This window comes from Grus americana, chromosome 1 (assembly GCF_028858705.1).
Source record: "Grus americana isolate bGruAme1 chromosome 1, bGruAme1.mat, whole genome shotgun sequence".
NCBI lineage: Eukaryota > Metazoa > Chordata > Aves > Gruiformes > Gruidae > Grus > Grus americana.
In genome coordinates, this window is record NC_072852.1 from 80,772,652 (window position 1) to 80,790,702 (window position 18,051).

General features: G+C 41.9%; 1 protein-coding gene across 1 annotated transcript in view; it reads left to right on the plus strand.

The window, feature by feature from the left end:
* BORCS5 (BLOC-1 related complex subunit 5) overlaps nt 1-18,051 on the plus strand; it is a 74,085-nt gene that overhangs the window by 51,749 nt on the left and 4,285 nt on the right. The window contains exon 3 of the mRNA XM_054822817.1: nt 1,335-1,492. Coding sequence (XP_054678792.1) covers nt 1,335-1,492 — 158 coding nt within the window. The remainder of the gene's footprint in view (nt 1-1,334; nt 1,493-18,051) is intronic.

Consider the following 18,051-nt stretch of genomic DNA (forward strand, 5'->3'; position numbering starts at 1 on the left):
TCCCACTGAGGTACATTCTTAGAAGAACTTTTCCAATCCAAATAACTGGCATTTATTACTTTTTAATTGCTTAGTGCAATACTTACTTACATTTGCTGTTTTAATGTCTTTTCCTGTCTGTAAACTGAGAGCCCCAAAGGGCACATGTGTGCAGTCACTGAATTCAGTTTACATAGCTTGATGGATGTTTTGGGAAAGGCAGATTGTGTGTATGTGCTGTTTGTCACAGATGGTGTCCCAACAAGAAAAAAGTTGTGCTAATGCTGAAGAAAAATGAAATTGAAGTAAGTAAATGAAGTGGCAAGAAAAAGGATGGCCTTAGAGTGTAGCATCATTTTTTCCAGCAGCTTTAAGGGAAAGCGGTCAGTATGGCACACGTATGCTAGAGCTCAGCAAAGTTCTCAAATTGCGCTATGTAGGGAACAAACAATGGTCAGAAGAAATTTCTCTGGACAATTTTGCTCCTCTGGATATTACCAGTGTCCCAATTTTAAGCCTAATACCTTTTTTTGGTGAGCTTTTTGTGAAAAAGTAGGTAAGGATCTTAATTCTCTAAAAAAAAAAAAAAAAAAAAAAAGCACATTGCTAGTCTTTGAGATTCAAAGAAAAATCTTAAAAGATGAAAGGGTTCTGAAGCTTTAAAAAAGGCAAGGTAGGCAAAACACGGACATGTCATCCCTAATAATTTAACTTAGGTGGATCATTTTCTATTCAGTTTTGTTTTGGGGGACATGTGAATTTGTAATGATTTTAGAGCTCACTAGAATCACACTGTCAAAACCAGAAAATAGTTTTGAGTCCCATGCTGGTACAGGAATGCAGATCTCAACTCCTTCCCCTTCTGGTATACATAAATGAGGAAGGGGGTTAATTTTTCAGAGTTCAGGATTGTTGGTGGTTTGAGCAACCTGGTGTAGTGGAGGGTGTCCCTGCTTATGGCGGGGCGGTTGGAATTAGATGACCTTTAAGGTCCCTTCCAACGCAAACCATTCTGTGATTCTACGACTCACTTTATGCAGCATATCTCTGAAAACCAAGCTCATGTGCATTATGTTTAAGTTCTGCCAGGGAGGGCTAAGCTGTATGGCAAACTGTTCTTTGCACTGCTATAAATCCTAAATGTCCATAAATCTTCGATCCATGCCGTTCTCACTTTTAGACTTCACTGCACTATAACATTGCTAAAGTCCATTCAGTAGTCTAAGATCCTGAATTAGTTTTTAATTACCCCTTATAACGCTTTTCTTCTGGGTTTGTTCTGCTGCCTCTTGGCTTGCAGTTGAACCAGTTCTATGAACAGTCAGATTGACTCTGGTCCTTCCCTTGCCTTGTAGGACTCCTCAGTGGGCAGACCTCTCCGACCAACACCAAACTGGAAAAGCTGGATCCCCAGCAGGTGCTGCAGCTGTGTCTCCGGTACCAAGATCATCTTCACCAGTGTGCAGAAGCAGTTGCCTTTGATCAGAACGCGCTTGTGAAGCGGATCAAGGAGGTACTGCTGGCGGCGTGCCTGCTTCTGGTGGGGTAGGGCTCGGGGCAACGGCGTGGCCATCTTGTGCTATGAATGCAGGTGCTTGCTGCAGGTGGCTTTGGGTCACTTGCAGCAGTCCACTTCAAAGTAAATCCTGTAGAGAAACTTTGTGAATGTGCACTTCAAGCAAAATTTCCTGGCTTTGATTGTGGTTACTGTTAGGTGATGTGTTTATTAGTTATGCTCTGTGATTCCTGGCTGTAAACGGTGGGTGTTCCTCTGGTATGTTAAGTACTGCAAGTAACTTGTGAAGAAACAAAGGATGACTGGAATTTTTAAAGGTAACATACCTTATTTAGATCTGTATGCTTAACATTTTATTATGCATCATGGTTAAGCTCTAATTTAAGGAAAGAAATGGTTATCATAACATCTTTGGTTGCAGAAGGTAGTATTTCTTTCTTTCTTCAATGGATTTGTAGAGCTAGACTGTTTTCAAAGCCCATAACATACTGTCTCTTCTCTGATGTGTATGGCTGCTAAAAAAGATCTTCCTGTGTTGTTGTTTTTACCACTAAACCATCATTTGAAAATCACCAATCTGCTTAAATATTCAATGATACTGTTGGGGAGGAAATTAATTCCTGAACCAAGCATCCTGCATTTGGATTGTCTTTCTCATGTGTGTAACTACTGATGTTAGAAGCAGTAGGATGGCTGACAAATTTTTTTTTTTTTAAAGTCAAGACAAATTGGCATGAGAGGAGATGCTGTTTGAGAGTGTTTTCTCACATATTCTCAGTGTAGAAGAACTGGCTGCATACGTCAAAAGTCTGCAAGACCAAATACCTTTCAATGTCAAAAGAAAAATTTTTGAACAGGTGGTTAATTTTTATTCATGAAATATAAACAATGACCTTGATTTGTTGTTGCTATATTGGCTTAGAGTTAAGAAAATCCCACATGACAAACTGGATAATAAATTAGATTTATGGGCTGTTTTGAGAAGCTGCTGTCATCATGAAGTTGTAAGTCCAAAATAACATGGGAGCCATTAAAAAGGCCTTTTTACTTCGGTGTATCAAGATCTGAGGCCAGCTATTACACAAGATGTAAAGATATTTGCAGATGTTGGTGACTCAGATCACACAATCTCAGAAATGGAATTTAATTGCCAGCCTAATGACAGCATACTGCATTAATCCAAGCAGACTGTAATTCTTTTGGCTGTTAAAGTGTGAGAGGGAATATTGACATGATTTAAAGTCATGGTAGACTCTACCAGCACAATCTGCGCTAGTTGGATTTGCCTTCTATAGGGCAAGTGGCAGACTGTCTTTCAAATTAGCAGTGGCGATGTCGTCTTCTAGTTCATAAGGCTTACAATTTTTTTCCATGTAAAATAAATACAATGGTGATACTGATATTGTCACTGACTTACTTTATCACAGGCTCCTTTCTGACAAAGTGAAGGAGAAATGGGTGACTCTAACTTGGGCAACTTACAAGTCAGTTGGGGTTTTTTTGGTCAAAACACTTAAGTAACTTCAGATGCTTGCAATCCTTCTGCCAGATCTGGTGGGGTTTTACTGTTCATTTTCCTAATAATTTTAAAATGTTTTTCTTGCATTGGCTGTTCTGCGTGTGTGTTCTGGAGGAGCCGGGTGGGACCCACTCAGCTTAAATCATTCTTTCCAAATTGTTTGGGCTCTCCTTGGTGCACTAAATCGAACCACTGTTGACAGTTGCTGACAACGAGGGGTACAGCTGAACTAGAGCAGGGTATGTCTCTCGTTACAAGTGTAGACAAAGGAAATCACGTTTGGCTGCACCCATTTGTCAGCAATGATTTAGTTTTGCTGTGTACACAAAGCTTTGACCTTGGTAAGGAGTAAAAATGAAGTGTATTGTGAAAAGCATAATGTGTGCATGAGTTCGAAGTAAATTCTTTTTATCCTCATTTTAGTAGTTAGTATTTCCCTTTTCCTCTCACACTGTAAGCATTGAAGTGTTTTTCTTCTGATAACAGACTTATCAAGTGATTGATGCTTTTAACTTTCCTACAAAATGTTGGTGAGATTCAGTCCCCAATGCCTGCCATCTGTCTGAGGAGGTATGTTTGCTTTTCAGACTGTCACTGACTGTACTTAGTGTAGTAATAGTCCTACTGTATGGTATGCTACAGTCATACCGCCTGCAGCCAGGTTTTTTTTTTTTTTAACTTTCCTTGACAAAATGTCCCAGGGCAAATATCTTTTGCTCATTGTCTGGGTGGCCAGAAAAAAAGTTTCCTGGTTTCTGGCAAAACTTAAAAGTACTGTTGTAAATTTATTGGTCCTCGATAACTCAAAGTTGACTGTGGTGGTTTGTAAATCGACACACAATCTGAATTAAAATAGTTCTTAATAGGAAAGAGAATAAGCTAAGGAAAACAAAACCATTGCATGACAGTAGTTACTGCAGATCTAAGGAGAGCCGTCTGTGCATTCCCTTATTTTGGGGACCGAAGCAGTCTAGCTTTGCTCTCCATCCCATTTCCCAGTTCAGCCAGAATTTCTTTGTAGCGTATTGGCTGGATCCATATCTGCTCCTAAACATAGAACCTGTGTGACTTCCAGGTTGCTGTGACTGTTCTCTCTCAAGAAGAAATACCCATTTACCCAATCGTTTCCTGGAAGGGGAAAGAATTGAAGATGTGATTTAAGGTAGTTGACTCAAGCGCCTCTTCAGCAGTTACACTTACTTGTACCCAAACTGTTGGTTTTGGAAGGGATTGATTTTTATCACAATGGGCTTTGTCTTCACTGCCAAAAAAAAAGGATGTGCTTGCATCTTTTTAGGGAAAAATAACCACTATGCATTAAATATTAAGTTTCATATTAATTTTTGGCAGCTGATTCACCATCTGTTGCAATACTGCATTAATTCCAGGACCACTGAAATATTTAGGATTCCTTTTAATTTTTTCTCCTTATCAGTTTGAAAAACAACAGAACAGCAATTTGGGATTTATGTATATGTTAATCCAGGGTTATGGCATCTCACAAAATTTGACAGTTTTCAAGAAAAAAAGCTCATGTGCAGCATTTTCTGAGTAATCTGTCTACTCTTTGGTATTTTGTAGGATGAAAATTTTTAGCTTATTGGATGAATCACCACATTATTGACTTCTGGGGCCATTCTGTTCAGACAGGTCTGGGAACGGGATCTAGTTTGTCTGCTGATGGTATGTTGGACCCACATGAGCTTGTTATATGTGTAAGCTAGGAAAAAGGGGCATTTTTAAAACCCAGTAGATAACATGTTACAGAATGTGAAGTTAATAAAGGGAGTTATAGCTAGGTGACAGGTTAAACTGGTCTTAGGTGCATCTTGGAGCTTTTGTCATGGAGTGTTTAATAATAGGGACAAAGTTGACATGCCTTATGGAGAATGTGACACTTCAGGCTAAAAATCAGAGGGGTAAACCATGATTTGCTAAGTAGGGATAAAACAATCTTGGTCTGCCTGTTCTTGGGTGTTGTGTATTAAAAAAACCCTCTTTAGTTTATATCTGCATGAGAACAAAAGAGCTCAACTGCAGCGTTCTGCCTTTGTTTTTGTGGTGGGTTTAGGGTCCTAGCTGTAGACAGGAGGTCTTAACTTGCTGCATCCCCCATCCATCTCTGCCATGACAGTGCTGTAAGTCTGCATTATAAATAATGCAAAGTTTTGAGCAGCTCCAGCTGCCGTTGGGTTTATGAGAGCTGAGTGTGCTCTCTTTGCCGGGAGCATCTGCCTCAGTTTTGCTATCTGTAAAATGGAAGGTTTCTGCCAAGGTTAATTTAAAAGCAAATGTTGACCAGCACTAAATATTAGGTATGACTGGGGGGGAAAGAATCAAATGAAGCAGGAAGAGGGCTACTTTACATTAAGTCTGTACCACTGGAGGATGCCTCTTGTGGGTGGCAGGGAGAGAATTTGGAAAGTCATTGGGTAGGGGACGGTGAATAACAGGGAACGGGAAACAAGTAGGATAGGTAAAGGCTGGGGAGCAGAGCTACGTTTTCAGTAAGGGCCCATCATTTTGTATGCCTCCAAAATTGTCTAGTTTCAATGTCTTAAAAAAAGATTATTTTTCATGCATTAGATGCTAAGCTCTTAAAAATCACATCCTTCAAAATAACTGAAGCAGAGTATGCAAAAATTACTAGTCTCGTTTGAAAATTTAAGCCTAGCTTCTTTCTATGAAAGCAAAAGCGAAGCTGAAAGCCAGCTAAGTTCCTTTCAAAGAAGGTTTGAAAGAAAAGGTCTTCAGCATTTCTTATTAGCCTTCCAATGTTGGCAAAGGGGTTGCTCTACTCAAAGTATCCTATGTACCCTTAAAGGCAAATGTGGTTCCTAGATTAACTGTTCTGTAAATGTATGAAGTGGATTATTAGGAGGGCTCTTACACTTTGCCCTAAACCCAAATATCAGTGCAGTGTATCGGTAGCTTTTATTGCCATAGGCAACCCAGACTGACAATAATTGTGAAAACAGAACACTTTTTACAATACAAAATGAAACTAAAATTTCTCAGTCTAAGCTGATACATGCCTACAGGAAAAAATTAACAACTCTTCAAATAATAAACATTACTTTTAGATTTTTAGCAAATGTGGTGGTGGAATAATTAAACAACTTTTGCCCAGGCAGGCATTAATATCACTAATTGGTTGCCATATAGGAAATCAGTGTATGGCTTGTTTCATACCTGTAAATTCCTCTATGGGAATGGCTCATTATTTTGAAGAAATACTCCAGAATGCATATGGGTGTTTTTTTGTTTTTGTTTTTTTTTTACTTTTATCAACTTGCTGCAAAAAGTAATTGTAATGGGCTTCTCTCGTATATAGCTAAGATGTCCAGAAAGACATCCCTTACTATTTGGCAAGTAAATAATTTTTGAAGCCACGCATACGCCACGTCATGTCTCCCAATACATTTCATGCATTTAAAATTACAATAGGAGTAAAATCATTATTTTATATAAGCAACAAGTCTAGTGCATTTGACAGACCCAACAAGAAAAGCCCTTTAAATACAAGCATTATGTACAAACACGTTTTAGCTTATCCCATGCATTTAAAACTCATAAATTGTGATTCAGCCATTCATGTCACCACATGTATGAAGTAAAACATGCTCAGCAATTTGGGGATTTAGGAATTTCAGTTTATTTTTCGTGAATGCCTTGTGGCTTTTTGACCGTTATTGCAGCTATGTTGTTTCTGTGACATTGAGCATTTGTTTTGTCAGAGACACCTGTCACCTAGTAGCAAAATGTGCTGGGGAATGTTGCCTGCAGAGGTCATCAACATGGTTTTGTTCCAGCCTGAGGGAAGGATGGGTTTGTTACGGGCAGGGCCCATGGCTTTGAACCCCTCTCGTTAGAGGTGAGAGGGCTGGCAGTGGTAGGAAGAGCTTGGAAAGGTTTGACATTCCCTGCTGGAAATTAAAGGACAAGGTGTGTTGAAGGTGGTAATAAAGGAAAAAGCTGTCTAAGTGCGGGAAGCTGTTCCATCACCAGGAATGAATGAATGCTGGGCCAGAAACTTCGGAAGGGCATTGCCTGGCTGGGGACTGGGTTGATGCAGTGCAGGATCCCACTAACCAAGGCATTAATTAAACTCGGGGTGCGTACCTACTGCAAGCACACAGTTTCTACTGGGCGACGCACCAGTCACTCTTTTTAGCTCCATCCCTCTCTGAGCAGAAAGATTTGGAGTGTCTGGGATTCATCCCGTGTTCCAGTCACAGTTGTCCCTTCAGAGAATGGACCCAAATGATGGGGGAGTCTTTGTGGAGGTGTTTTTTTGTTTGGTCTTTGGTTTTTTTTTTTTGTTTTAGTACTCTGCTGAATGAGGTGTTTGTTGCTATTCCTGTTAGATATGGTTTCCCTGTAAGTGGTATCAGAGCCGAGTTTCCAAAACTGTTTGTGAAACCTGTTTTCAGCAGACATGCCTTGAGAATGACACACCTTCTAACTAAATTGAATTAGGCCAGCAAAATAGGAATGGTCTCACCAAGTCCAAAGTGCTTCTTTGACTTCAAGGCCTTCGCTTCAAGGTCCATGTGCTCATATGGATCAGACCATTAGTTACTTTTCATCCCACTAAATGAAGGGCTCAGAGGATCAAAAGCAAGCCTGTTAAATGCAGCCTGTCAATAGTGAACATGATGTGTTCAGTTTTGACACAACATATAAAGACTTTCTAGATGAGATCATGTTAACATTCAAGCAAAATTGAGCCTTTTGATTCACAGACTTAAATTAGCAATGCCCCAAATCCTGGGAAGGAGACCTGAGTATTCCTTGGGCTGTAATGTGTCTGAAATGGGGAAGAACCTGGGTTGAAATGCCACTTGTATTTTCAAGGGATTTAATGCCACACTGCCATGCTTTTTAGAAAAGCTAGGGAACATAGTGTTCTGTCAAGAAATCAGTACCTTAAATATAGTCTTTGGCATCTTGGAATTATGAGACTGATGAGGATTGTGGCAATCTTTCAGGGTCTTTGTTTCTCCTCTCTTCTGTGATGAAGTGTTATTTATAAAGACTGGAATCTTAACAGGCACCATCATGCACAAATAAATGTGCAGGGTTGTTAAGCTAGAAACTACCTTCATGTCCTCTAGTTGATCCTTCTCGTTTTTCTCCAGCCTGATGTGCAAGTAGCTTGAATTCTCGAGTGGTGGGATGATGCCTTAGCCAGCCAGCATCAAAATGGGAAACTGCTTTTGAAAAAACTTCACAATTGTTGCTTTAATACATGGAATGAACTTCTTGCTGTGGATGCCTGAGGCAGATGGCCAGTGCTGTGTTGTACGTGAACTTTATGAAGTGATCTAGCAGTTACTAAGGAAGAGGAAAGATTGGTTGTACTTGTGACAGCCTGAAATCTGTTGTGTTAACATGCACTGCTTCATTTGGTGTCATAAAAAAGACCAGTCCCTCCCTCTTATAATATATGTGTGAAATCAGTTCCAGCGTGTTACCTTCTCTTGTGCTTTGGTTTCTTATGGCCTTTTGGGAAAAGATCTAAACTGGAATCCTTTCCACCACCAAATTTCCAAGAAAGAGTATAAAATTAAACTTAAACAAGCATCTAGCAGTCAGAAAAGCTTGTATTATTATAGAACTTAGGTGCTTAAGAGACTGGCACAGAAGATTGGAAGTCTAGTATGCTAAGCCTTATATTAATGCTTTCATCAGAATTAGTGCATGGAGTTTATGATTATCACGTACCAGGAGGAACAGAATTCAGTTTCTTGTCACAGCCTGTTAAACCTAGGAAATTAGGTTTCTTATTCTAGCCTTGTTTCCTCAGGTGGAAAAAAACCCCAAACAACAAAACACCCACCCCACCCCAAAACATTGTAGATCTTCAAATAGGAATAAGAAGAATTGAAGTCCATTCCGGAGTTAGCGAACTTGATATTGAATTTGGGCACGAAGCAGATGTGAGATACAAAGAAAGTATCAGCCTGGGCCGTATCACGCAAGGTATTCCCACGAGAAATAGGAACAGATTAATTGTATTGCACAAGGCTGTGAGGTGATCTAGTCTGACACACCGTGCGCAGCTCTCCCTATGTTCAAGGAAGGCGAGTTCATAGTACAACAGAAGGGCTATAAGGATGCCTGGGGAGTGGAGAACCTCTGGGAGAAAACTGGAAAAGCTTTACCTGTTTGGCTTAGTCAAATGAACACCGAAAATGATACGATTTCTCCTTCTAAATAAGTCTAGGGTTAATGTAGGTTGAAAATGGTCTTCTCCCTCTCTGCTGGATTGCATTGATACAGGAAAAGTCACTTTACAGGCTTTCATTCTTAACAATTACCTCCTGTTTCAATGTTGAATTGAAATTTTCAAGGTGTAAACTCTATCCCTAAGTGAGAATTGAGGGGAGGCTGAGGGGGAGGAATGGTTTCAGGAATGTTAGCTAAAAGCTGTTCAGCAGTTTGACTCTCATTTTAGGTAGGTTAGCCAGTATTATTTGCAAATATTTGGAGTTGCACTGATGATTTAAAGATGCTAGCTGGTAGGCTGGGGGAGCGGGGTTGACCTTGTGTTAGCAGCCCTATAATTAGCATTCTGATAACAATCAGATGTGATCTGCAGAGATGACTTCATGTTGAAAGTATTACAAAGCCTTAGTGCAAGTAATCTGTCCATCTTGCTTTTTATGAAGGGTAGGGTTTCCTTAATTTTTCTGTGCCATTGGGGCATGAATGTTTCTACATTATTAGCCATTATTTCAACACGGCTCTAGAGGTATGAAACATATCATTTACTAGTAATTAATTTGTGTGGGTGTTGTTCCTGACTGGATGTGTCATCTACCTCTGGAAGCCTGTATAAAATGCTGAATTATATTATAGTAGAATACCCTGTAATCAAGTGTATGAACTGTGAGTGTATGAAGAGAAAGTGATGTATTTGAAGAGCAATTGCTGAGACGGGTGAATTATCTAAAAGATAAAACCCCATATCAGATTAATTTCAGCTGAAAAAGATGCTCAGGTAGTTACTGTAAAACAAATCAACAGAACGGGAATATATGGCAAGGAATTTGCAAGGGTTTTTAAGGTCATAGCCTTTCCTTTTGCGTAATCCAGTCCATGGAATTTAATTCTTGCTTTTGCCTGACCTAAGCTACATTGAAACTGAAGATCAACTACTTATTTTTCAATTATAAGTTCTCCTGCCGAGTCGCAGTGTAAACTTTCAAATGCCTTCTCGTTCTGATCAAATTGTTCTAGAGATCCATTGGTAAACATAAACAAGGAGAGAGAAATACTCAGCCTTCTGTGAAACTTAAGGCTACTGTGACTCAATACAATAAAAACGGATGCTCAGAGTGGTTTAGAGTTACCACTACTCACTGAACGTTCATCTGAATCATTGGTGGTGGTATGTACTCTTGTTATATTTTGAACAATAGTCTGTAGCCTCAGAAGAGCTTGCTATGGAAATGATTTACAGTGCTCAAGATTTCCTTGAGGCTTTCCTGAAGCCAAAGACTTACTATCAGATGTTGTGACCTCCAGAAAAGTGCTGGGACATTTGAGCTTGGGCCCTGTGGAAGTATGGTGGAGTCAGTCTTGAAAGTAGCCCTTCTGGGAAACAAGGTGTAGATCCTCCCCTTCTCATCGTCACTGGGATGTACTTGGCTCATTTCATATTCTGTTTGAACATGAAAGAGCTGATATAGAGCTTTGAAAAGATCTTTCAAATTTTGTTCAGATTGTCAATGGCTAACATTGTTAGAGCTGACGTATGTTTTAGTTTCCCTGGTGAGAAGTAGTTGATTTGGGCATTTCATATGAGAAATCTGGTTGTCGGGGAAAGAGCAAAAACTTCATCTGGGCTCTCAGATGTCCAGAAATCCCTGATTTCTGACTGCTGGGCTTGTGCCCCTGCACATCTTGCGCTTCAACCTTCTCGTGTGTATAGAGGCCATCTGCACCGCACATGGGAGGTAGGTCTGATGCAACCAGATGTGTTGGATTGGCTGTGTAAGTGTGGCACGGTGCTTGAACCCATCTTGGTCTGCAGTTCCCCAGCCAAAAAAAAAAAAGAGGGACTCCTAGATAATCCTTCTCCCACTTCACAAACTATAGGAAAAGCTTAAACCTCAGCTCCTTTGCATTCTCTGAGAACAGATTTAAGCGCTTTTTCTTCTTAAGTAGTGTTCTCCTCTAGAAAACGCTTTCTTCTAGCGTGTCTAGCCCTCACTAAATATGGCAAAGGTTAGCATCCCCTTTTGAAAAATTTTGAAAGACCTTCTGCAGGACATATGGAAAAGACAACCTACAGCTATCAGGTCCCGAGTGTGAAGCTGAGAATAATATCATTAGATCAGATGGCCTGCAAATGTAATGATGCTGACTATTTTAGATAGCACCTTTTCACTCTGCAATGAGAATGGTGGTGTTTTCTGAGAAACATTTCATTAATGATAATGGTTGTCTCTTTTCAGATCAAAGCTTATTCTTGATAGGAAAACCAACTTGCTTAAAGCTAGGCATTCTGACATGTTAAAAGTACAGAAACTGAAATTTATGATAAAATAAAACCCTAAGGGTAAATAACATTTGCAAGTGCTGTTGTCCTGTAATATTCAAGCTCTGGATGGATATAGGAGTGTTCTGAATGAGTAATACGGCAGCAGTGTAAAATCGGGAAATGAGGGAACTGAACACCTTGTTTTGTAGCAGAACTGTTAGGTAGTCTGAAATGGAGTTGTGGAAGTTATCATTTAAGCAACAGATCACTCTGTAACAGATACAGATTTTTCTTTCTCTAGGAACAGCTAATTAAAGACAGGCTAGGAGTTTCTGATTCGTGTCTGTGGATTTGTACTCCACGAAAGAGAGGTTTTGTGAGGATGCTGTACACACAGGTTCATTTGTCTTATGTATCGTCTGGGTGTTTTTTTGTTATTTATTTTTCTTAAACTTTGTCATTTAGGAGAGGTATGGAAGCATTTCTAATGCTTTGAATGTAACAACATTTTTTTAGTCTTGATAAATTTGAGAGATGACTTTTTAGATGGATGTAGATTGTTCTGTTAAAGCAGCAATTGAAAGCTCTAAAAATAGTGTTCTTCCTAGTTGAAGTCAATGAGCTAGAAATTACTATAACCTTTTCTTGGCAACGTTAAAACTTAACAGATAAAATCAGATACTTTTTTCCCCCCACAAGAATCTTGTTGTGTATTTAAAAGTCTGACACAGCCACAGGAAACGCTGAGTTAGGATCCAGGGACACGTGCAGTGGGAGAGATGGTGCTTCTCTTTATGTGGTGGTCCTGCCGCTTCTGTGACTGTCAGGCTCGCGGGTCAGGCCAGCAAGCTGACGGGACAGAAGACCAAAGCACTGAAGAAAAGAGAGCATGGGAAGACCAAGCTTGGTTTGTTCTCCTCCTTCCCCGACTTATGTGCAGAACAGATCCCATGATCATACAGCTAATTTGAAGATGAGGGGTGGGATGGCTGCTTTGCAGCCTGAGGTTGCATTGGATTTTGTGTAATGTGAAACCGTGCCCTGAGTTTAACTTGCTTATGTTATGGTTTAGCTGTTTTGAGAGAGAAGGATGATAAGTAGCTGTGGTATCGAGGGAAATGTAAGTAAAGAAAGTCCAGTAGAACAGGATTGCGATATGAGATGTATCCAAGCTGGAGAGCTGGCTATAGCATCTACAGCCCCAGATTCCAGATGGCTGCTGGTCGTCGGGCTTTGCTCTCAGTAGTCTCCCACCTCTGTGAAGGGGGGCCCTGCTTTTTCAAGTGCTTGGAAGTCTGCTTGTTCACTAGTGCTGGGCGAGAGGTAGGTATTGTTTTAATTGTAGCTTTAGGACTTTTTTTTTTTTTTTTTTTAAGCAACAGTTAGTGATAGCAGTCATAACTTAAGCTTGGGGGACTGCCAGCTGACAGAGGGATGCTGGTAGCTCTCAGGCAGGGAAGGCTTGAGTCGGAGCTGAGGGAGACATGGGCTGCGGAGGTCAGACTGCAAGGTAGCGACAAACATATCCTGTCCAGTAACGCAATATGCAGGAAGGTGGAAAAGCTAATTTCAGGAATGAGCCTTCCGATTCTTTTGAATTCTGAATTCTTTTGTGCAACCCAAGGTCTCCCAAAATAGTTAAATCTTGATGTTTCAGGAGCAGCAGCCTATCTTAATGCTATCATGTATCTACTGTGGCTCTAAGGGACCAGGAATGGATTTAGCTGTAGAACTTTCGAAGTAAGTAAAGGGCCCTGATGTACCTGTTAATATTACTAAAACTCAATGTTAGAGCCAGTTAAAATGGTTACTCTTCATTCTCTAACTTGACTGTGATCTGTGCAATGCTTAGACAGAATAACCCTTGGTAATTGTTTCCAGCAATGACAAATTACAGAGGGAGCAAAAGGAACATTTTTGCACACTATTAGGTTTTGGATGCGATAAGCAAAACTTAAACACGAATTATAATTGTTTACCTGGCAGTGGCGCAGAGGAAGGGTACTCACGAGAGCTGTACTCATGGCTGATGCTGGAGGACGTGGGATCTTTGGCTGGGTGTCTCTGTTTTTTTTACCCTGGCAAAGATGCTACCCAGTAAGTTTATCACTTACCAGTGTGTGGGATAAGTGGGAAAAATAGAGGATGTTCCCATCATCAGGAAGTCATCATGATCTATTGTGCTAACTTTGCGTGACATTATCAAAGAGAAGAGGGGAAGAGGAAATAAAAAAAAAAAGCCATTCATTGAGCACATTTGTTTTCAAGCAGTACAGAAGGAGGAGCTGTCTTCAGTTTTAAGTGCATTGATTGAAAAGTATTTTCACACCAGCACATCGTGACTAATATTCCATGCAGTCATGTTCCCGCCTGTCACTTTCTGATGTGGTTTTTGTGCAGCTGCAGGAAGGAGTTCATTTAACCCCAGCCAGGCACCTGACAATGTGAAGGGAAAGGCCACTTGCGCTCGGAGCACCGTGCCAGCAAGTGAACTTTCTGGAATGATTGCACCTTAATTGCTGAGGTTTTTTTGAGTGGCAGCCATGGGGGATGGGAGCTAACAGCAGATCATCAGGGCAGAGGGACAGAGGACAAATGGATGTCTACCTGGGCTCTTGAAGGCTGTTGTTGAGTGAGGGGAAGCAAAACATCTTCTTGCCTTATGAGCATTTTAAGGAGGGAGTGGAGAAGCTGGGAATGACAGAGCATCCTTTTAGGACATGTATTTGTTCTGTTACAAATGTCTGCAGTGCCTCTCTAGAAATTTGATTCCAAGTTTAATGAACTTCTGATTGCGTTTGCATGTTCTGCAACCAGGGAGAATGTATCTAGCTGCAATTTTCAGTATCAGTTATTGAACTAACAAGATGTGACCTCTGTTTCCAAGAGCTCAGGATGCTTACATGCTCATGACAGAGGTGCTATAAAACCATGCCAGGTAAGAGGTGTATATATAGGGCGCTGGTTTGTTTTCAGCGTGGTCTCTTGAAAAGAATTGGGCAGCATCCCGTGCTGACCTCAGTCTTTTTGTGGGCTAAATTAATGTCTTTATTCTGCTTGGTAGTGTGGGCCAAGAAGAATTCTAAAATGAATGCAAGAATTTGTGGTGTGCAAGATGTCTGAAAGTACCCTCAATTGTTTTTGTGTTTCATCAGTATGGTGTTACAAATGGGCCTGTGTAACGCAGAGGAGAGTCTGTGAGCCCTTACTGGTTGACAATGTGAATGGTGTAGCAGGAGGGGCTGTGCTGGGGCCCTTTTAAGTGGGGGAATATCCATCTTGCGCTGCTGTTGGAAGTAATTATGAATCTGTTTTCATTTGAAGAAAAGCCCAGTAGATGTCATTTCATGTTTAAAATGTGAGGCTGAGGCATAAATTAGTGTCTTGCTGCTACTGATCCACGGAGGAGTCATGAGCTTTGAAATAGAAACAGACTCAAAATTCTGAATGTCGCTGGCTGCACAAAAAAAGTACGTCATGCTGGAAGGTCCGTTTTTATGATACTATACTCCTAAAAGAAAAACTGAAAAAATTCTTCCATCCTTTTCAATGTAGGAAGGGGAAAAAATCCTGTCTTCTACTCTGGGCATGTCCAGCCTCTGGTTTGCAGCTTTAACGTGAGGAATTATTTTTGGAAAGAAATAAAATGTGGATTGGGAGCTCTCACCCTTTCACTGAGAATGTGTCTTTTTTCCTCAAGACCAGGCTGGGTCTTGAGGAAATGTCTTGCTTTGATGAGAATTAGGACCAGGACCTCGTGTGCTGGGCTCTGCCCTCTGCTTTTGTTCAGTTGCTTCTTAACAGGCTTCAGCTCCAGTCTTTTGACTTTCTAAATGCTTCTGTACCTGTAAGTTGGGGACGATGGTTGCTTACTCGGTGGTGATGTTTGAAGGAGAAATTGGTGATGGTGAAGCCATCGAGGGGCTGGTGCCAGCACAGCTCCACATCTGTCATGGCTTATGGGTACAGGGCGGTGACCTGCTGATGGGGGAGTTGCCCGCAACTGTGGTGGCCTGCGTAGTAGGAAGCTCGAAGCAAGCAGAGCAGAAACAATGGCTCAAATAAACGCTTGCAGATGGTTGTAGGGCAGTGGAAGAGCTGCTAGCTCTGAGGCGTCTTGCTGAGCTTCCCAGAGAGCTTCTCAGCCAGGGATGGGCAAGAAGGCTAACACCTGAGTGTTATTCAGAAGAGGCTGTGGCAGGGCCTCATGTATGGGAGGTGGGAGTTGATGGGAGCTGCTCAGAGAAGGCAAATTCACTCATCTGACCCTCGAGGGTGTCTTGAAAAGCATGGACTGCCGTGGCTTATAGGCAAGGGAGCAGACTCTTTGCCTAAGCTCCCCTTCTCCAGATGCTTTTTATTGCTACTGTATGGAATTAAATAGATGGGAATTAAGTGGATTCTTACGTGCATTCCTTGTTCATTGCAGATTCCCAAAGGGCAGTTCTAGTCTCTGTGGTGGGTAAATAGGGCCGACCCTCTGAGTCCTGCAACTGAAGGCCCCATCTGAGCGCTGGAGGCACAGGACTGCGTGTCAGGAGAGGTAAAAACACAAGGTCTGGCACTAGAGGAGCTCGCTTGGAGGGGGAGGAGGCCGGAAGGATGTGAGTGTGTATTTAGGCTCACTTCAAGGAAAGCTGCAAAGAGGCATTGGCATTTATATACAGGAGTTAATGCATAGCTTTTTTTTTTTTTCCTGGTTAAAAAGACCAAGTTGAGTCTGAGTAAAAATTGGCCTTTCCTTACAATTACTCAACTTCAGTCCTCCTTGTCGTATCGCTGGCTACACGGCTGCCATGGCCTCCCGCAGCAGGCAAACATGAATGTTAGGTGTAGGGAAACCATAGGAAACACTCACTTCCACCCTTTCTCTTTTTTGTGAGGCAGCTTTTTTTTATAGCCATTGTGAATGTGTCCAAAAGTAGCAAAGAGCTTGGAAGGCCACTCCACATTTCTTCTTCCTTTTGCAGGTCAGCTTCAGCTTCTCCTCATGTTCCCCTCCAGTAAGTGGACATCACTGGTATTTACACAAGAAGCACAGAAGTCAACAGATGGAAATTATTAGAATGTAGAGGCACAAGGGCCTTTGGTTTTTTGTTTCAGAGCTTGGTAGATGCGAGCTTTGTCTCTTCCACAGCGCTCTGAAACCACGTGGAGAACCTGCCCGTGGAGAGCTTCAACACCAGGGGAGGTTTCTGCCTGGGTCCCTGCACCACTCAGTTTAATGAGGCGTACTGGATTTTGGCAGGTTTCCGACTGGCTGCCACTGCACGCCACTGTCTCTCATTAGGTAGGACGTTTTTAGGTGCTGGATTGAATTTACTTCCATCCTGTGCAGACCTGGTGGTGGTCTGCTTTTTACACACTCCGATTTACAGACCTAGCGCCAAGCTACTAAATTATTAAGCCAGGGTTTTAATAGAAACCCCTGTGTAGGCTTAAATTGTTTCCACTCTATTTGGAGTTTCCTGCTCTGCTGGTTTTTATTTTGTCCTGTGCATGAAAGTGTGGAGGGAGGTATTCACAGGAAGGCACAGAGGCAAAGAGGAAGAATTCAGCCTGAGAGCACTAGAAAGTACAAATGAAATAAAAGGTTAATTGGTACTGTGTCCAACTCTGATGGAGGTGATAGCGGGGAAAAAAAATGCTTCCTAATCCCCATGACAGTTCAGCGGAAACTTGTGTGTTTGTTTTCAATGCTGTTTGTAACTTAGGTTTCTCAATAAAATATTTTCTTGCCCAGTTATTTTTGTCTTGACCGCTTCCCCAGGGCTTGAAAGGGACGTTTGTCAGCAAACACAGCTCCCCCAGTTTTTCCCCCAGTGTCAAACCCCACTGCCACCAGTGGGATGGCGGTGCTCGATCTGGCAGGATTCCCTCCTTGGTGGAGAATGCTCCTCCCAGCTTCGCACCGCTTCCACCCAGTCGTCCCCTTGCTGCAGGCTCTCCTCTACAGCCCCACACCACGGCGTGCTGCGTCAGGATCATACTTGCCATTTAAGTACTATGTAAGTCAATATGGTAAGCATGGCTTGTTTTTTAGCAGTGCACCGATAAATTTGTGTTGTCCTTGATGACAGGTGTGATCGCTGTCCTCCACCAAATGGGTTGACTCTGTCACACAGTTAAAATGAGGGATGTTGTTTGAATGGGGGACTTCTGATAGACCAGGAGTCCTCAGCAGTGATTCCCTGAGGCTGCTTCATCGTGAGCAGTGACCTCTTTCCTCTGGAAGATGGGAGAGGTTCGGAAAAACAGCGATAAGAGGTGGTGGTGGGCTAAAACTGGTCAGCACGTGTCTCTTCCTGCCCCTTCACTTGGCAGCCGCTGTGGGCATGCGTTGAGCCCCAAGTGAGGGGACTGCTTCGCTGAGACAGAGTGTGGTTGCAGGATGGGTGCCCACCGCTCAGACATACCAGCTGGACGTGCCAGCTCACTGGAGTGACTGGGGTTGTCGAGCACAGCTACAGCAAGCCGAAGCAACCGAGTTGCAGGTATGCGCTTTGAGGGCTTTGGAGCAGATCTGTTACCAAGCTCTCTGAATAT